Below are 19002 nucleotides of genomic sequence, written 5' to 3'. Positions count from 1 at the left end.
GGCACTAGAGACCATTGTGATCAGTTCTCTAAGGCTGGGGCCACACTAGCATTAATGAGAGTGCATGGCATGACACTTGGCTCCAGATCTGCTGAGTGTCATGCTACTGTGATGCAATCCTGCAATCGCAACCCAGCAATGGAGAAGAGGACGGGGCGGAGGAGGAGAGGGAAGAAGTAATCGCCCCATCTCTTCCATTGTCAGCTGATGTGTATATCGCACTGCACTCTGGTGTCATCCAAGTGCAGTGCAATATTTCTCTCGCACCCATAGACTTGTATGAGTGCAAGCGAAAACAAATCGGATTCCATCCGCAGCATGCTGCAATTGTTTTCTCAGTCCGATTAAGGCTAAGAAAAAAATCGCTCATGGGAGCTGCCCCAGAGATAACATGAGTACGAGTGGAATGCGATTTTTTTTTATTGCATTCCACTTGCTCCATTTTACTTGCCGTGTGTCCTTAGCCTAATAGGTGATTTTTAGAATGAGACAGCACACTTTTTTTCTTAAATAAAAAGAGCTTATAGATTAATTTCCAAATACAAAAATGGGCTTTTTTTTTTTTTTTTACGAAAACCATACTTTTTCACACTACAATTTCAGATGTAATGACTACTGTTTATAAGAAATTGTGTATTGTCCATAACAGCCCATCAATTTTGGGAATCGTTTATTTTCCCAATTAGTGGAAAGAACATTTTATTTTTCACTATTGTTACAGTTTGTTTAAAGTATAAAAATATATGTGCTGTAGTCAGCAAACAATTGTACTCTTAGTAATAAACTCACCCGTCCTGATATAGTCTTGATATTTTTTGTGCTGAGAGGTTCAAAATCCACGCCAACATAACCTTCCATTGCTGTGAGTAGGTTTTTACTTGAGCAGGTGGAGGAATTGGCCTGCTGCCACCATAGTGCTTGATACCATCCAGGGATTATCCATTGATATTTACTGCCATACATGTCTTCATTGTAAGCCTACAAATGTTGATAAACATAAATTAAATGACAAAAATTTCTTTTAATATTTATTGTAAGTGTCGACATTATTGTTGCCATTTTTTTTCCAGGCATTGTAGGCTTTTAGGAAATTTGCCTATGGCTAGGCCATATATATGTAATTACATGTTTAAAGGCTTACTCCCATGTTATAAAAGATGTTTGCAATCAATTGCTTTATCTATGGTCTGTTCTCCTGCTAGGTTATTTTTTGAGTTTTTTAGTTAACTGATTGTTGCCAAAGAGACTGGCCACAGCTGCTATCCAGTCCAATTCACTACAAGGAATGGCTCCTGGGCTTGCCCTCTCATCTCCATCAGTCACTGGCTTATAAAGTGACTGCTGATCCCCCATTGTGTCAGCTGCTAAGGCAGACCGGAGATAATCACCTCTGCTCTCCTCTCCCTTCATCTGCTGAGCCCTTGCTGAGTATTTTTGCAGTGAGTTGGCTTGAACTATAAGGCTGCGTGCCCATGATCAGTGGTCACAGCATTTTGGATGTAGCATGTTTCAGCTGCGTACAAAACGCTGAGATGTACAGTACAAGCACAGTGGATGGGAATTCTAGAAATCCCATACCCACTGTGCGTGTGCGGTCCACAGCATAAACTGACCTGCGGTGCGTCTTTTTGAGCCGCAAGCATGTAAATTCTTAGCTGCAGTGTCACAAGTGTCCTCCATAGGGAGAACTGAAGGGAGAGACTGCAGCGGCCCGAACCCTGATCGTGGGCATAGGCAGCTGCAGTCTCTCCCTTCAGTTTTCCCTACGGAGGAGACTCACAGCCCCGCAGATCATGACCCGCCGCATCCAGGACACAGCGGTTCCTGACCATGGGCATGCACCCTTAGGCCTCTGCCACACTCACGTGAAATTCACGCACGTGCCGAGAGACACGTATTTTCCCTGCGTGTTGCGTGCAGGTAAGTACGTGTCTCTGGTACGTGCGTGACACGTGTGTTCTACGTGTGCTATCCGCGATAGCACACGTAGAACCGGTAATTATTATACTCACCTGGTCCTTCCTGCTGCCCGCGCTGCTGTCCGTGGTGCTGATCCTCGGGCTCCAGCCCTCCCGTCTCCCCGCTGCTGCTGCTGCCAGGCAGTGAAGTGAATATTCTATGAGATTAATGAGCGGCGGTCGGCAGCAAGAGGCAGCAGCGGCAGAGACAGGAGGGCTGTAGAAGGTGAGTTAATGTTTTGTTTTTTTTTCAATGACATGTGTGTTTTCTCTGGCGCGTGTCACACGGGACCGCATCCACACTACACCCGTGTGGTGCGGGTGCGGGCCGTGTGACACCCGTGCTGCCGGTGAAAAAACGGACATGTCAGCGCTTTCAAAAACGCACACACGTACAAACGCACACGGACACACGTTCCGTGTGGTTTTACGTGTGTGTGCCTGCTACAATAGGGTAGCATTGGTTAAAGTGTCTCCGTGCCGCCGGTACGTGTAAAAAATGACAAACACGTGCCGGAGGCACGGATGTGTGGCAGAGGCCTTAGTCAAAGGGAGTTTCCCCAGCAAATTAGCAAATTAGAAGTCAGTAGGGTGGAGAGTAGTATGATAAGAAACATGGATGTTAGGATAACCACTTTATCAGAAAATGATGCACTTGATCTGAGTAAGGAGTAATGCTCCTAAAAATGAAGTTACACTCAAATAAAAGGAAGAACACCATTGCATAGATTTGAAAATAGTTAATGGTTTTAGTACAGCAACTAGAGATGAACAAATCTTTTTATTCACTGACTTCCCTAAATTTTCCTCAAAAATTTTATTTGTGGCACATGAATTTGCACAAATCTCAATACTGGAAAGCTTGTACTTGCTTAGAAAATACACTTGGGGAATAGGAGGGATAGATAGCAACCCTCCAAGCATAAAAGCTTACACACTGCAGAAGACAGAGAACCTTGCTGAGCCTAATAGCTTACACTCTACAGAAGAGAGAGGGAGTATTGGGCTGATCATAAAAGCTAACATACTACAGAGGAGAGGAATAAAAGCCCATTGTCCATAACAGCTTATACTCTACAGAACAGAGAGAATCCCTCTGACCATAAAACCTTAAAATTAACAGACAAGACAGAGAGAGACGACCACGGTGATCCTAAGAGCTTACGCACTATAGAAGAGAGAGAACCTTGTTGACCATAAAAGCTTACATACTACAGGAGAGAGATAAAGAGAGAACCCTGCTGACTATAAGAGCTTGCATACTACAGGAGAGATAATATATATAGAGAGAAGACCTCGCTATTCATAAAAGCTAACATTCTACAGGAGATAGCGGACCCTGCTGACTATGAGAGAAACACAATATCCATCCTGCCGACCATAAGAGGTTACATGCTACAGGAGAAACATAGAGAGAATGAGAAAAAGCCCAACTATCCGTAAGGGCTTACCCTGTAGAGGATAGCGTGAACTGTGCTGAGTATAAGAGCTTACACTCTACATGAGATAGCGAAACCTGCTGACTATAAGAGAGAAACACACTATCGACCCTTCTGACCAAAAGACCATACATACTACAGGAAAGAGACAGAAATTACCTAATTATCTATAAGAGCTTACACGCTACAGGAGAGAGAAAGAATCCTGCTAACTATAAGAGCTTACACTCTACAAAAGAGAGAACCCCGCTGTCTATAAGAGCTTACACGTTACAGGAAAGAGAGAGGACCCTGCTGACCCTAAGAGCTTACACTCTACAGGAGAAAGAGAGGATGCAACTGACCATAACAGCAAAATATCCATAAGATGTCATAGGTCCATGACATTAGGGGTGGCCTGAGCAGCAATGCAAAAATAATGTTATCCTGCTCTCTGGTGCTTCAGCGGTGTGGGAAATAGTGCCGGGCAGGGTTTTTTCATTATTGCACGCTGTAAATTGAATTTCAAAATGTTTGAATTGGCATGAAAGTGTGAATTTCAGGAAATTCAACTAAAACTTGATTCTCTAAGGATTGATCAGCTCGCCCCTAACAACAACCATAACAGAATATTGATATTTAAAAGGGACTTCACTCAAGACCCAGTAAGGCAATCAAAACAGAGAACAATTTAAAACAATGACTCCTACTCTGGTTAACATGGCTTTTCCATGTATTACATTCATTTATTTAAGTTTAGGTACAAAAGAAAAACAGGCAAAAATCAACAACCACTAGAAAAAATCATGCACAAATGCAATAATGAATTAGGTCCTTAGTGAACATATGTACACTGTGGGCAGAATTATTAGGCAAGTTGTATTTAGAGGATTTTTTTTATTATTGATCAACAACTATGTTCTCAATCAACCCAAAAAACTCATAAATATCAAAGCTTAATATTTTTGGAAGTTGGAGTGGTTTTTTTTAGATTTGGCTATCTTAGGAGGATATCTGTTTGTGCAGTTAACTATTACTGTGCAGAATTATTAGGAAACGTAATAAAAACCAAAGATATTCCCATCTCCCTTGTTTATTTTCACCAGGTAAACCAATATAACTGCACAAAATTTAGAAATAAACATTTCTGACATGCAAAAACAAAACCCAAAAAATTAATGACCAATATAGCCACCTTTCTTTATGATGACACTCAACAGCCTACCATCCATAGATTCTGTCAGTTGCTTGATCTGTTTACGATCAACATTGCATGCAGCAGCCACCACAGCCTCCCAGACACTGTTCCAAGAGGTGTACTGTTTTCCCTCCCTGTAGATCTCACATTTTATGAGGGACCACAGGTTCTCTATGGGGTTCAGATCAGGTGAACAAGGGGACTATGTCATTATTTTTTCATCTTTTAGACCTTTACTGGCCAACCACGCTGTGGAGTAGTTGGATGCATGTGATGGAGCATTGTCCTATATAAAATCATGTTTTTATTGAACGATACCGACTTCTTCCTGTACCACTGCTTGAAGAAGTTGTCTTCCAGAAACTGGCAGTATGTCTGGGAGTTGAGCTTCACTCCATCCTCAACCTGAAAAGGTCCCACAAGTTCATCTTTGATGATACCAGCCCATACCAGTACCCCGCCTCCACCTTGTTGGCGTCTGAGTCGAAGTGGAGCTCTCTGCCCTTTACTGATCCAGCCTCTGGCCCATCCATCTGGCCCATCAAGAGTCACTCTCATTTTATCAGTCCATAAAACCTTTGAAAAATCAGTCTTAAGAAATTTCTTGGCCCAGTCTTGACGTTTTATCTTATGTTTCTTGTTCAAAGGTGGTCTTTTTTTAGCCTTCCTTACCTTCGCCATGTCCCTGAGTATGGCACACCTTGTGCTTTTTGATAATCCAGTAACGTTGCAGCTCCGAAATATGGCCAAACTGGTGGGCAAATGGCATCTTGGCAGCTTCACGCTTGATTTTCCTCAATTCATAGGCAGTTATTTTTCCGCCCTTTTTGCCCAACACTCTTCTGGCGACCCTGTTGGCTATTTGCCATGAAACGCTTGATTGTTCGGTGATCACGCTTCAAAAGTTTGGCAATTTCAAGACTGCTGCATCCCTCTGCAAGACATCTCACAATTTTGCACTTTTCAGAGCCCGTCAATTATCTCTTCTGATCCCTTTTGACAAAGGAAAGGACGTTGCCTAATAATTAAACACACCTTATATAGGGTACTGATGTCATTACACCACACCCCTCCTCATTACAGAGATGCACATCACCTGATTTACTTAATTGGTAGTTGGCTCTCAAGCCTATACAGCTTGGAGAAGGACATCATGTATAAATAGTATCATGTGATCAAAATACTCATTTGCCTAAGAATTCTGCACACAGTGTATTACAGGACTAAATAGGTGTACTTAAACTAAAAATTGCAGAACCTTGACTATCAGAAATATTTTCACATGGTACTAAATTTGTTATCATAGCTTATTATTTATGTCATTGGTTATACTAATTTTGCAGTTAGAAAACGTCATTTTAAGCAGTTGCCTAATAAATGCACTTGTATTCCTCCTTAGACAAGAGGGATCAATCTGAATATTAAAAGGACGCAGAAGAAGAGATGTGAAATTCCCTATGGTTAGCCTCCCAGCATCATCAGTAGAATAGAGGTGTCACTTATAATAACATTAGGGGGCACCATAATAAGTAAGTGACAGCCATTTCTAGCCTCAGAAGCATTTTCAAAAAAGATTCAACCCAAGGCTATGTGCACACGTGATGTTTTTTGCAATTTTTTCATGCATTTTGCCTTGCTTATTTTAATAAATAAAAGCAATGGAAAAGTACGCCAGCAAAGTCTAAGAGCAATGTGACTTGCTGTGCACATGCTGCTTCTTTATTCCCTGCAGATTTTGTTGCTGAAAAAGGAAGCAGCATGTCAATTGTTTCTGGCTTTTTTTCTGCGTTTCTATAATCCACTGCAATGCTTTATCACTACAGTGGATTATATTGCAGAACTTTACCTCACACACCATGCATATAGCATGGTGTGTGAGGTTCTCCATAGCTCAGTAACCCAGGGTTGTCATGGTGATAACTCAGGGTTACTATGGCAGCGATAGGGTCCCTGTGATCGCATTACAGGGACTCAATCATCAGGGAAAGGTAAGCAATTGCTCTCCCTGCCTTTTAGATGCTGTAATTGCACTGATCGCAGCATTATGGGGGTTAAACTGCCGAGAATGGAGTGGGAACCATTCTTAGCAGTGAGAGCACGGAGACCCGGCAGCAATCATGGAGGTACAGCACCTGAACCCCCATGATCACCATGACTAAAAAAAAAGCACAAAAAGAAGCAGGAAAAAAATGTATATAAAAAAGCATGCAACTGCATTAAAAAAAAATGTGCGTTCTTCCAGCAACAAAATGCTTTTTTATGTGCAGAAAAGAAGCACATAAAAGCAGCATGGGCACATAACCTAAAACATTGTTTTTGTTTTATAATTGTAAGACAACCACTTTAGGTTTTTGAAACATAGATACGTTATTCAATGGGATGTACGGTTCCAAAATCTCATCATGCTTTATTCATTGTTTCATATTGGAGAAAAGCTGCTAAAAAATGTGATTCATTCATTAGTATTTTCTAAGTTCAAACTTTAATAATTTCTACTTACACAACAGAAGACTTTTGCTGCCATATGCTCATCAAACTGGCCGATGATTATCCGTACATCATTGCCCTATAACAATGAAAGAAAGACAAAGAAAGACTTTTTGATTCAATATGTTTCAGTAGATATGTTCACATCAAACTTTTAACTTTAAAAATGTCTATCACCTGTCTATAATATAGGCAAACACTGCACCATCTTTGTTGTGAAAATTAAGCTGAAAATTTAATACTGAATTTTATCAGGGATAAATGAATTTGGGAACAGGTCAGGTCGGCCAAACAGTAGGTTAGTACAACCAAACAGTAGGTGAGTACAACCAAACAGAAGGTGAGTACAACCAAACAGTAGGTGAGTACAACCAAACAGGTGAGTACAGCCAAACAGTAGGTGAGTACGACCAAACAACGTTTCGGCCTGCGCGGCCTTGTTCCCAGGGTCGCGTTAATTAGTGGTCCGTCGCAAATCCAATTGATAGCATAATGACTAGAGTTGAGCGCGGTTCGCGGTACGTGGTTCTCCAGTTCGCGGCTCGAGTGATTTTGGGGGCTGTTCTAGATCGAACTAGAACTCGAGCTTTTTTGCAAAAGCTCGATAGTTCTAGAAACGTTCGAGAACGGTTCTAGCAGCAAAAAACCCAGCTAATTCCTAGCTGGCTTTCCGCTGTAATAGTGTAAGTCACTCTGTGACATTTCAGTGTATAGTGTGCGGGAACAGCGCATTCAGTTCACTGCTGTATGGATAATGGCGATCACCATTTTTTTTTTTCCCTTGTCTTCCTTCCCTAAGCGCGCGCGTGTAGTGGGGCGGGCCAGCATTTCAGCCAATCCCAGACACACACACAGCTAAGTTAACTTTTAGCCAGAGAAGCAACGGCATGTGTGATAGGATGTCCATGTCACATGTCCCTGCATTATAAAACCGGACATTTTCCTCCAGCATGCCATTATCTGCCTTCTGCGTCCTTGGTGTCAGACATCACTGGCGCAGCTCCTATTGCCGATACAGCTGTATACACTCCATACACAGCGCTGGACAGCATAGGGATAGCACTTTCTATCAGTCCTTTTGAGGGCTCATACCGGCAGGGTCAGAGCCAAAGGTGACAGGTCCTGAAAATAGAGTTTAATAGCTACACAAGATGACAGCGTCTGTGTAGGTCAGGGATTTCCTCGCTTCATTTCCCCATTAGGAGGGATAGAAAGGCAGGCATCCTTTCCTCTACCCAGAGACCCACAACCCTGCCACTGTACCCTCCTGCCCTTTGCACACTCCAAAGATATTTGCAGCACGTCTGCCTAAATTGCACACTCAAACTCATTATAACTAAGCCATTATACTGGCAAAAACTCAGTGAACTTAGTGGCATCCTAAACGTGGCTATTGGACTTCTGTATAGTCCCAGTAGTGCACAGATATTTGCAGCACGTCTGCCTGCATTGCACACTCAAACTCATTATAACTAATGCCATTATACTAGCAAACACTCAGTGAACTTAGTGGCATCCTAAACGTGGCTATTGGACTTCTGTATAGTCCCAGTAGTGCAAAGATATTTGCAGCACGTCTGCCTGCATTGCACACTCAAACTCATTATAAATAAGCCATTATACTAGCAAACACTGAGTGAACTTAGTGGCATCCTAAACGTGGCTATTGGACTTCTGTATAGTCCCAGTAGTGCAAAGATATTTGCAGCACGTCTGCCTGCATTGCACACTCAAACTCATTATAACTAAGCCATTATACTAGCAAACACTCAGTGAACTTAGTGGCATCCTAAACGTGGCTATTGGACTTCTGTATAGTCCCAGTAGTGCACAGATATTTGCAGCACGTCTGCCTGCATTGCACACTCAAACTCATTATAACTAAGCCATTATACTAGCAAACACTGAGTGAACTTAGTGGCATCCTAAACGTGGCTATTGGACTTCTGTATAGTCCCAGTAGTGCACAGATATTAGCAGCATGTCTGCCTAAATTGCACACTCAAACTCATTATAACTAAGCCATTATACTGGCAAAAACTCAGTGAACTTAGTGGCATCCTAAACGTGGCTATTGGACTTCTGTATAGTCCCAGTAGTGCACAGATATTTGCAGCACGTCTGCCTGCATTGCACACTCAAACTCATTATAACTAATGCCATTATACTAGCAAACACTCAGTGAACTTAGTGGCATCCTAAACGTGGCTATTGGACTTCTGTATAGTCCCAGTAGTGCAAAGATATTTGCAGCACGTCTGCCTGCATTGCACACTCAAACTCATTATAAATAAGCCATTATACTAGCAAACACTGAGTGAACTTAGTGGCATCCTAAACGTGGCTATTGGACTTCTGTATAGTCCCAGTAGTGCAAAGATATTTGCAGCACGTCTGCCTGCATTGCACACTCAAACTCATTATAACTAAGCCATTATACTAGCAAACACTCAGTGAACTTAGTGGCATCCTAAACGTGGCTATTGGACTTCTGTATAGTCCCAGTAGTGCACAGATATTTGCAGCACGTCTGCCTGCATTGCACACTCAAACTCATTATAACTAAGCCATTATACTAGCAAACACTGAGTGAACTTAGTGGCATCCTAAACGTGGCTATTGGACTTCTGTATAGTCCCAGTAGTGCACAGATATTTGCAGCACGTCTGCCTGTTGTGCACACTCAAACTCATTATAACTAAGCCATTATACTAGCAAACACTCAGTGAACTTAGTGGCATCCTAAACGTGGCTATTGGACTTCTGTATAGTCCCAGTAGTGCACAGATATTTGCAGCACGTCTGCCTGTTGTGCAAACTCAAACTCAATATAACTAAGCCATTATACTAGCAAACACTCAGTGAACTTAGTGGCATCCTAAACGTGGCTATTGGACTTCTGTATAGTCCCGATAGTGCAAAGATATTTGCAGCACGTCTGGCTGCATTGCACACTCAAACTCATTATAACTAAGCCATTATACTAGCAAACACTGAGTGAACTTAGTGGCATTCTAAACGTGGCTGTTGGACTTCTGTATAGTCCCAGTAGTAGATATTTGCAGCACCTCTGCCTGCATTGCACACTCAAACTCATTATAACTAAGCCATTATACTAGTAAACACTAAGTGAACTTAATGGCATCCTAAACGTGGCTACTGGACTTCTGTATAGTCCCAGTAGTGCAAAGATATTTGCAGCACGTCTGGCTGCATTGCACACTCAAACTCATAACTAAGCCATTATACTAGCAAACACTGAGTAAACTTAGTGGCATGCTTAACGTGGCTATTGGACTTCTGTATAGTCCCAGTAGTGCAAAGATATTTGCAGCACGTCTGCCTGCATTGCACACTCAAACGCATTATAACTAAGCCATTATACTAGCAAACACTCAGTGAACTTAGTGGCATCCTAAACGTGGCTATTAGACTTCTGTATCGTCCCACTAGTGCAAAGATATTTGCAGCACGTCTGGCTGCATTGCACAATCAAACTCATTATAACTAAGCCATTATACTAGCAAACATTCAGTGAACTTAGTGGCATCCTAAACGTGGCTATTGGACTTCTGTATAGTCCCAGTAGTGCACAGATATTTGCAGCACCTCTGCCTGCATTGCACACTCAAACTCATTATAACTAAGCCATTATACTAGCAAACACTGAGTGAACTTAGTGGCATCCTAAACGTGGCTATTGGACTTCTGTATAGTCCCAGTAGTGCACAGATATTTGCAGCACGTCTGCCTGCATTGCACACTCAAACTCATTATAACTAAGCCATTATACTAGCAAACACGGAGTGAACTTAGTGGCATCCTAAACGTGGCTATTGGACTTCTGTATAGTCCCAGTAGTGCACAGATATTTGCAGCACGTCTGCCTGCATTGCACACTCAAACTCATTATAACTAAGCCATTATACTAGCAAACACTGAGTGAACTTAGTGGCATCCTAAACGTGGCTATTGGACTTCTGTATAGTCCCAGTAGTGCAAAGATATTTGCAGCACGTCTGCCTGCATTGCACACTCAAACTCATTATAACTAAGCCATTATACTAGCAAACACTGATTGAACTTAGTGGCATCCTAAACGTGGCTACTGGACTTCTGTATAGTCCCAGTAGTGCAAATATATTTGCAGCACGTCTGGCTGCATTGCACACTCAAACTCATAACTAAGCCATTATACTAGCAAACACTGAGTGAACTTAGTGGCATCCTTAACGTGGCTATTGGACTTCTGTATAGTCCCAGTAGTGCAAAGATATTTGCAGCACCTTTGCCTGCATTGCACACTCAAACTCATTATAACTAAGCCATTATACTAGCAAACACTCAGTGAACTGAGTGGCATCCTAAACGTGGCTATTGGACTTCTGTATAAACCCAGTAGTGCACAGATATTTGCAGCACGTCTGCCTGCATTGCACACTCAAACTCATTATAACTAAGCCATTATACTAGCAAACACTGAGTGAACTTAGTGGCATCCTAAACGTGGCTATTGGACTTCTGTATAGTCCCAGTAGTGCAAAGATATTTGCAGCACGTCTGGCTGCATTGCACACTCAAACTCATTATAACTAAGCCATTATACTAGCAAACACTGAGTGAACTTAGTGGCATCCTAAACGTGGCTATTGGACTTCTGTATAGTCCCAGTAGTGCAAAGATATTTGCAGCACGTCTGCCTGCATTGCACACTCAAACTCATTATAACTAAGCCATTATACTAGCAAACACTCAGTGAACTTAAAGGCATCCTAAACGTGGCTATTGGACTTCTGTATAGTCCCAGTAGTGCAAAGATATTTGCAGCACGTCTGCCTGCATTGCACACTCAAACTCATTATAACTAAGCCATTATACTAGCAAACACTGAGTGAACTTAGTGGCATCCTAAACGTAGCTATTGTACTTCTGTATAGACCCAGTAGTGCAAAGATATTTGCAGCACGTTTGGCTGCATTGCACACTCAAACTCATTATAACTAAGCCATTATACTAGCAAACACTCAGTGAACATAGTGGCATCCTAAACGTGGCTCTTGGACTTCTGTATAGTCCCAGTAGTGCACAGATATTTGCAGCACGTCTGCCTGCATTGCACACTCAAACTCATTATAACTAAGCCATTATACTAGCAAACACTGATTGAACTTAGTGGCATCCTAAACGTGGCTATTGGACTTCTGTATAGTCCCAGTAGTGCACAGATATTTGCAGCACGTCTGCCTGCATTGCACACTCAAACTCATTATAACTAAGCCATTAAACTAGCAAACACTGAGTGAACTTAGTGGCATCCTAAACGTGGCTATTGGACTTCTGTATAGTCCCAGTAGTGCAAAGATATTTGCAGCACGTCTGCCTGCATTGCACACTCAAACTCATTATAACTAAGCCATTACACTAGCAAACACTCTGTGAACTTAGTGGCATCCTAAACGTGGCTATTGGACTTCTGTATAGTCCCAGTAGTGCACAGATATTTGCAGCACGTCTGCCTGCATTGCACACTCAAACTCATTATAACTAAGCCATTATACTAGCAAACAATGAGTGAACTTAGTGGCATCCTAAACGTGGCTATTGAACTTCTGTATAGTCCCAGTAGTGCACAGATATTTGCAGCACGTCTGCCTGCATTGCACACTCAAACTCATTATAACTAAGCCATTATACTAGCAAACACTGATTGAACTTAGTGGCATCCTAAACGTGGCTACTGGACTTCTGTATAGTCCCAGTAGTGCACAGATATTTGCAGCACGTCTGCCTGCATTGCACACTCAAACTCATTATAACTAAGCCATTATACTAGCAAACACTGAGTGAACTTAGTGGCATCCTAAACGTGGCTATTGGACTTCTGTATAGTCCCAGTAGTGCAAAGATATTTGCAGCACGTCTGCCTGCATTGCACACTCAAACTCATTATAACTAAGCCATTATACTAGCAAACACTCAGTGAACTTAAAGGCATCCTAAACGTGGCTATTGGACTTCTGTATAGTCCCAGTAGTGCAAAGATATTTGCAGCACGTCTGCCTGCATTGCACACTCAAACTCATTATAACTAAGCCATTATACTAGCAAACACTGAGTGAACTTAGTGGCATCCTAAACGTGGCTCTTGGACTTCTGTATAGTCCCAGTAGTGCACAGATATTTGCAGCACGTCTGCCTGCATTGCACACTCAAACTCATTATAACTAAACCATTATACTAGCAAACACTGATTGAACTTAGTGGCATCCTAAACGTGGCTATTGGACTTCTGTATAGTCCCAGTAGTGCACAGATATTTGCAGCACGTCTGCCTGCATTGCACACTCAAACTCATTATAACTAAGCCATTATACTAGCAAACACTGAGTGAACTTAGTGGCATCCTAAACGTGGCTATTGGACTTCTGTATAGTCCCAGTAGTGCAAAGATATTTGCAGCACGTCTGCCTGCATTGCACACTCAAACTCACTATAACTAAGCCATTATACTAGCAAACACTCTGTGAACTTAGTGGCATCCTAAACGTGGCTATTGGACTTCTGTATAGTCCCAGTAGTGCACAGATATTTGCAGCACGTCTGCCTGCATTGCACACTCAAACTCATTATAACTAAGCCATTATACTAGCAAACACTCAGTGAACTTAGTGGCATCCTAAACGTGGCTCTTGAACTTCTGTATAGTCCCAGTAGTGCACAGATATTTGCAGCACGTCTGCCTGCATTGCACACTCAAACTCATTATAACTAAACCATTATACTAGCAAACACTGATTGAACTTAGTGGCATCCTAAACGTGGCTATTGGACTTCTGTATAGTCCCAGTAGTGCACACATATTTGCAGCACGTCTGCCTGCATTGCACACTCAAACTCATTATAACTAAGCCATTATACTAGCAAACACTGAGTGAACTTAGTGGCATCCTAAACGTGGCTATTGGACTTCTGTATAGTCCCAGTAGTGCAAAGATATTTGCAGCACGTCTGCCTGCATTGCACACTCAAACTCACTATAACTAAGCCATTATACTAGCAAACACTCTGCGAACTTAGTGGCATCCTAAACGTGGCTATTGGACTTCTGTATAGTCCCAGTAGTGCACAGATATTTGCAGCACGTCTGCCTGCATTGCACACTCAAACTCATTATAACTAAGCCATTATACTAGCAAACACTGAGTGAACTTAGTGGCATCCTAAACGTGGCTATTGAACTTCTGTATAGTCCCAGTAGTGCACAGATATTTGCAGCACGTCTGCCTGCATTGCACACTCAAACTCATTATAACTAAGCCATTATACTAGCAAACACTGATTGAACTTAGTGGCATCCTAAACGTGGCTACTGGACTTCTGTATAGTCCCAGTAGTGCAAAGATATTTGCAGCACGTCTGGCTGCATTGCACACTCAAACTCATAACTAAGCCATTATACTAGCAAACACTGAGTGAACTTAGTGGCATCCTTAATGTGGCTATTGGACTTCTGTATAGTCCCAGTAGTGCAAAGATATTTGCAGCACCTCTGCCTGCATTGCACACTCAAACTCATTATAACTAAGCCATTATACTAGCAAACACTCAGTGAACTGAGTGGCATCCTAAACGTGGCTATTGGACTTCTGTATAGTCTCAGTAGTGCATAGATATTTGCAGCATGTCTGCCTGCATTGCACACTCAAATTCATTATAACTAAGCCATTATACTAGCAAACACTGAGTGAACTTAGTGGCATCCTAAACGTGGCTATTGGACTTCTGTATAGTCCCAGTAGTGCACAGATATTTGCAGCACCTCTGCCTGCATTGCACACTCAAACTCATTATAACTTAGCCATTATACTGGCAAACCCTCAGTGAACTTAGTGGCATCCTAAACGTGACTATTGGACTTCTGTATAGTCCCAGTAGTGCACAGATATTTGCAGCACGTCTGCCTGCATTGCACACTCAAACTCATTATAACTAAGCCATTATACTAGCAAACACTGATTGAACTTAGTGGCATCCTAAACGTGGCTATTGGACTTCTGTATAGTCCCAGTAGTGCACAGATATTTGCAGCACGTCTGCCTGCATTGCACACTCAAACTCATTATAACTAAGCCATTATACTAGCAAACACTCAGTGAACTTAGTGGCATCCTAAACGTGGCTATTGGACTTCTGTATAGTCCCAGTAGTGCAAAGATATTTGCAGCATGTCTGCCTGCATTGCACACTCAAACTCATTATAACTAAGCCATTATACTAGCAAACACTCAGTGAACTTAGTGGCATCCTAAACGTGGCTGTTGGACTTCTGTATAGTCCCAGTAGTGCACAGATATTTGCAGCACCTCTGCCTGCATTGCACACTCAAACTCATTGTTACTAAGCCATTATACTAGCAATTTATGCTGCCAGTTTAAGGGCCGTAGTTGCATTGTCAGGGATATTTATTCTTTATTATTCTGCTGATAATAAAGCTACACCACCTCTCAATTTTTACTACCACATTTTAAGTGCACAATCTTGTCGCAATCAACATGAGTGGCAAAATGACAGATGCTGGTGGAAAGGGGAAGAGGCGTGGTGGAAAAGGAAAAAAAGGGTTTGTCCGTGGGGAAGGTGGCAAAGCTCCATTATCATCTGCTGAAGATAGACCATCTACCAGCAAAAGTAAGATGTCTACTACTTACCGTGGACAATCCGATGTGCTCCCTTTTTTACGGACACGAACAACTGGAACAAATGTAGATGATGGCCAAAAAAAGAAAATGCTTGAATGGATCTCAAGTGGTCCAACAAGTGTCCTCTCCAACACCTCAACTACCGCATCTAAAAAACACCAGTCCTCTGAGTTGTCATCCCAACCACAGTTGCTTTCTCCCAGCTTTGAAGTCTCCATCCGCCCTGCACAGTATGGTGGAACTGAGATGGCTGAGTCTGTAGAGCTGTTCAGTCACACTATAGCCTGGGAATCAGAGGTCTGCTCCCAAGCTACAGTGAGTACAGACCAGGAAATGGTCTGCAGTGATGCCCAGAACCTTTGTGACTCAGATTCAGGCCATGATGACCAAGTTTCTGAGCATAATGTTGACCCTTATTCACAAACTGAAACACCTGTTGTAATAGACAATGAGGAACATACTGATGACGATGAGACGCAGATACCAGATTGGGATGACAACTTAAATATTCGGTCAGGGCAAGAAGAGGCTCGGTCTGAGGGGGAGGGGAGTGCAAACACAACAATTGATGATGAAGTTCTAGATCCCACCTACAGTCAACCCCCAGTCAGGCACTCAAGGAGGTCAACAGAGGCGGTGGAGGAGGATGCAACCGACGACGAAGTTACCTTGCGCCTTCCTGTACAGAGTCGGAGCACTGGTAGCACGTCTACAACTGCATCATCAGCCACCACTCTGCCTCTGAGCACTAGTCGGGGGGGCTCAGCAGGTCGCATGCCCTCTAAGCCTTGCCTAGCCTGGTCCTTTTTTGACATAGAAAAAGATCGCCCAAATTATGTGATGTGTAAAATTTGTCGTGATTCTGTTAGTAGAGGTCAAAACCTCAGCAGTTTGACAACTTCTTCCATGAATCGTCACATGAATAAATATCATAGGTCCCAGTGGGAAGTTCACCGTGCTGCAATGCGGCCTAGCGGAGCGAACCATCCACGGCCTGCCCCTTCCAGTGCATCCGCGCGCTCTTCATCTTCTAGGACTGTGGGGACAGCTGTCACACCTGGTTTTCCACGCACAACTTCCACCACTGTAACCGCAACAGGCAGTTTGCTTGGTAAGTCGTCAGTTGGTTTGGAAGGGGAAACAAGTGAGTGTGTACAGCTCTCTCAGACATCGATAGCACCAACGTTGGATGAAGGCAACATCATGTCTCCGACTGCACTTTCCTCACAAACCTGCATTTTTCCAGGGACACCCTACTCAACACCGTCTACACACAGCAGCCAGATCTCTGTCCCTCAGATGTGGTCAAATAAAAGGCCATTTCCTGTGACCCATGACAAAGCTAAGAGGTTGACTCTATCCCTCTGTAAGCTCTTGGCTACCGAAATGCTGCCTTTCCGCCTAGTGGACACACAGGATTTTAGAGACCTTATGTCTGTCGCTGTGCCCCAGTACAAGATGCCAAGTCGTCACTACTTCTCTAAGAAAGGTGTGCCCGCGCTACACCAGCATGTCGCACACAACATCACCGCTTCCTGGAGAAACTCTGTGTGTGAACAGGTGCATTTCACCACCGATACCTGGACCAGTAAGCATGGACAGGGACGTTACATGTCGCTGACTGGGCACTGGGTAACTATGGTGATAGATGGTGAAGGGTCTGCTGCACAAGTCTTGCCGTCCCCACGACTTGTGTGTCAATCCTCTGTCTGTCCAAGTTCCGCCACTGCTTCTTCCTCCTCCACCTCATCTGTGTCCTCCACCTCCGCCCCAAGCCTGCCTGGTCAGGCCACCAGCGTTCTCACTGCGCAGAAGGAATCACGCACCCCTCATTACTGGCAGCAGAGCGCAACGGCATCAGGCGCTCTTTAGCTTGACATGTCTTGGTAATAGGAGTCACACAGCTGAGGAGTTGTGGTCAGCTCTGCGGTCCGAGTTTAATAAATGGTTGTCTCCACTCAACCTGCAGCCTGGTAAGGCCGTGTGCGACAATGGTGCAAACCTGGGTGCGGCCCTTCGCCTGGGCAAGGTGACACACGTGCCTTGTATGGCTCACGTGTTGAACCTTGTTGTCCAGCAATTTTTAAAACACTATCCCGGCCTAGATGGCCTTCTGACCAGGGCACGAAAACTGTCTGCTCACTTCCGCCGTTCAACCGCCGCAGCTGAGCGACTTGCATTGCTCCAGAAGTCTTTCGGCCTTCCGGTTCATCGCCTGCAATGCGATGTGGCGACATGCTGGAATTCGACTCTCCACATGTTACAGCGACTGTGGCAGCACCGCCGAGCCCTGGTGCAATATGTCATGACGTATAGCCTGGGCCAATGAGATGCAGAGGTGGGGCAGATCACCCTGATGGAGTGTTCTCAGATCAAGGACCTATGCACCCTTCTGCACAGTTTCGACATGGCGACGAATATGTTTAGCGCTGACAATGCCATTATCAGCATGACAGTTCCAGTCATTTACATGCTGGAGCACACGCTAAACACTATTCGGAGTCAGGGGGTGGGACAACAGGAAGGGGAGGAAGTACAGGAGCATTCATATGCGCAAGGGACAACAACATCACCAAGGTCCAGACGTTCATCATCACCAACGCGGCAGGCATGGGACCATGGGGGACAGGGATCAACAAGGGCGCATAGTACCAGGCGAAATGTTGAGGAAGGTGCAGGAGAACATGAAGAAATGGAGGACGAACTGTCCATGGACATGGAAGACTCAGCGGATGAGGGAGACCTTGGTCAAATTTCAGTTGAAAGAGGTTGGGGGGAGATGTTAGAGGAAGAAAGAACGGGTAGCACCTCTATGCCACAAACACAGCGTGGACTTGGTCCACATGGCTGCGCAAGACACATGAGTGCCTTCTTGTTGCACTACCTGCAACATGACCCTCGTATTGTCAAAATTAGAAGTGATGATGACTACTGGCTTGCTACACTATTAGATCCCCGGTACAAGTCCAAATTTTGTGACATAATTCCAGCCATAGAAAGGGACGCACGTATGCAGGAGTATCAGCAGAAGATGTTACTCGATCTTAGCTCGGCTTTTCCACCAAACAACCGTGCAGGTGCAGGGAGTGAATCTCCCAGTTGTAACTTGACAAACATGGGACGGTCTCGTCATCATCAACAGTCTACCCGTACCAGTAGGACCGTATCTGGTGCTGGTAACAGCAATTTTATGGAATCTTTTCATAATTTTTTTAGACCCTCCTTTGCAAGGCCACCAGAGACAA

The 19002-nt window shown here is 43.6% G+C and overlaps 1 protein-coding gene across 1 annotated transcript in view; it reads right to left on the bottom strand.

Moving 5' to 3' along the window:
* GABBR2 (gamma-aminobutyric acid type B receptor subunit 2) overlaps positions 1–19002 on the bottom strand; it is a 1152522-nt gene that overhangs the window by 624792 nt on the left and 508728 nt on the right. Inside the window, exons 5-6 of the mRNA XM_075314883.1 lie at positions 7075–7140; positions 790–978 (exon numbers count right to left, since the gene is read on the bottom strand). Of these exons, the coding sequence (XP_075170998.1) occupies positions 790–978; positions 7075–7140 (255 nt within the window). The remainder of the gene's footprint in view (positions 1–789; positions 979–7074; positions 7141–19002) is intronic.

This window comes from Anomaloglossus baeobatrachus, chromosome 6 (assembly GCF_048569485.1).
Source record: "Anomaloglossus baeobatrachus isolate aAnoBae1 chromosome 6, aAnoBae1.hap1, whole genome shotgun sequence".
Lineage (NCBI taxonomy): Eukaryota > Metazoa > Chordata > Amphibia > Anura > Aromobatidae > Anomaloglossus > Anomaloglossus baeobatrachus.
The sequence above is the reverse complement of the archived record's forward strand: the minus strand, read 5'-3'. Positions and strand labels throughout refer to the sequence as shown.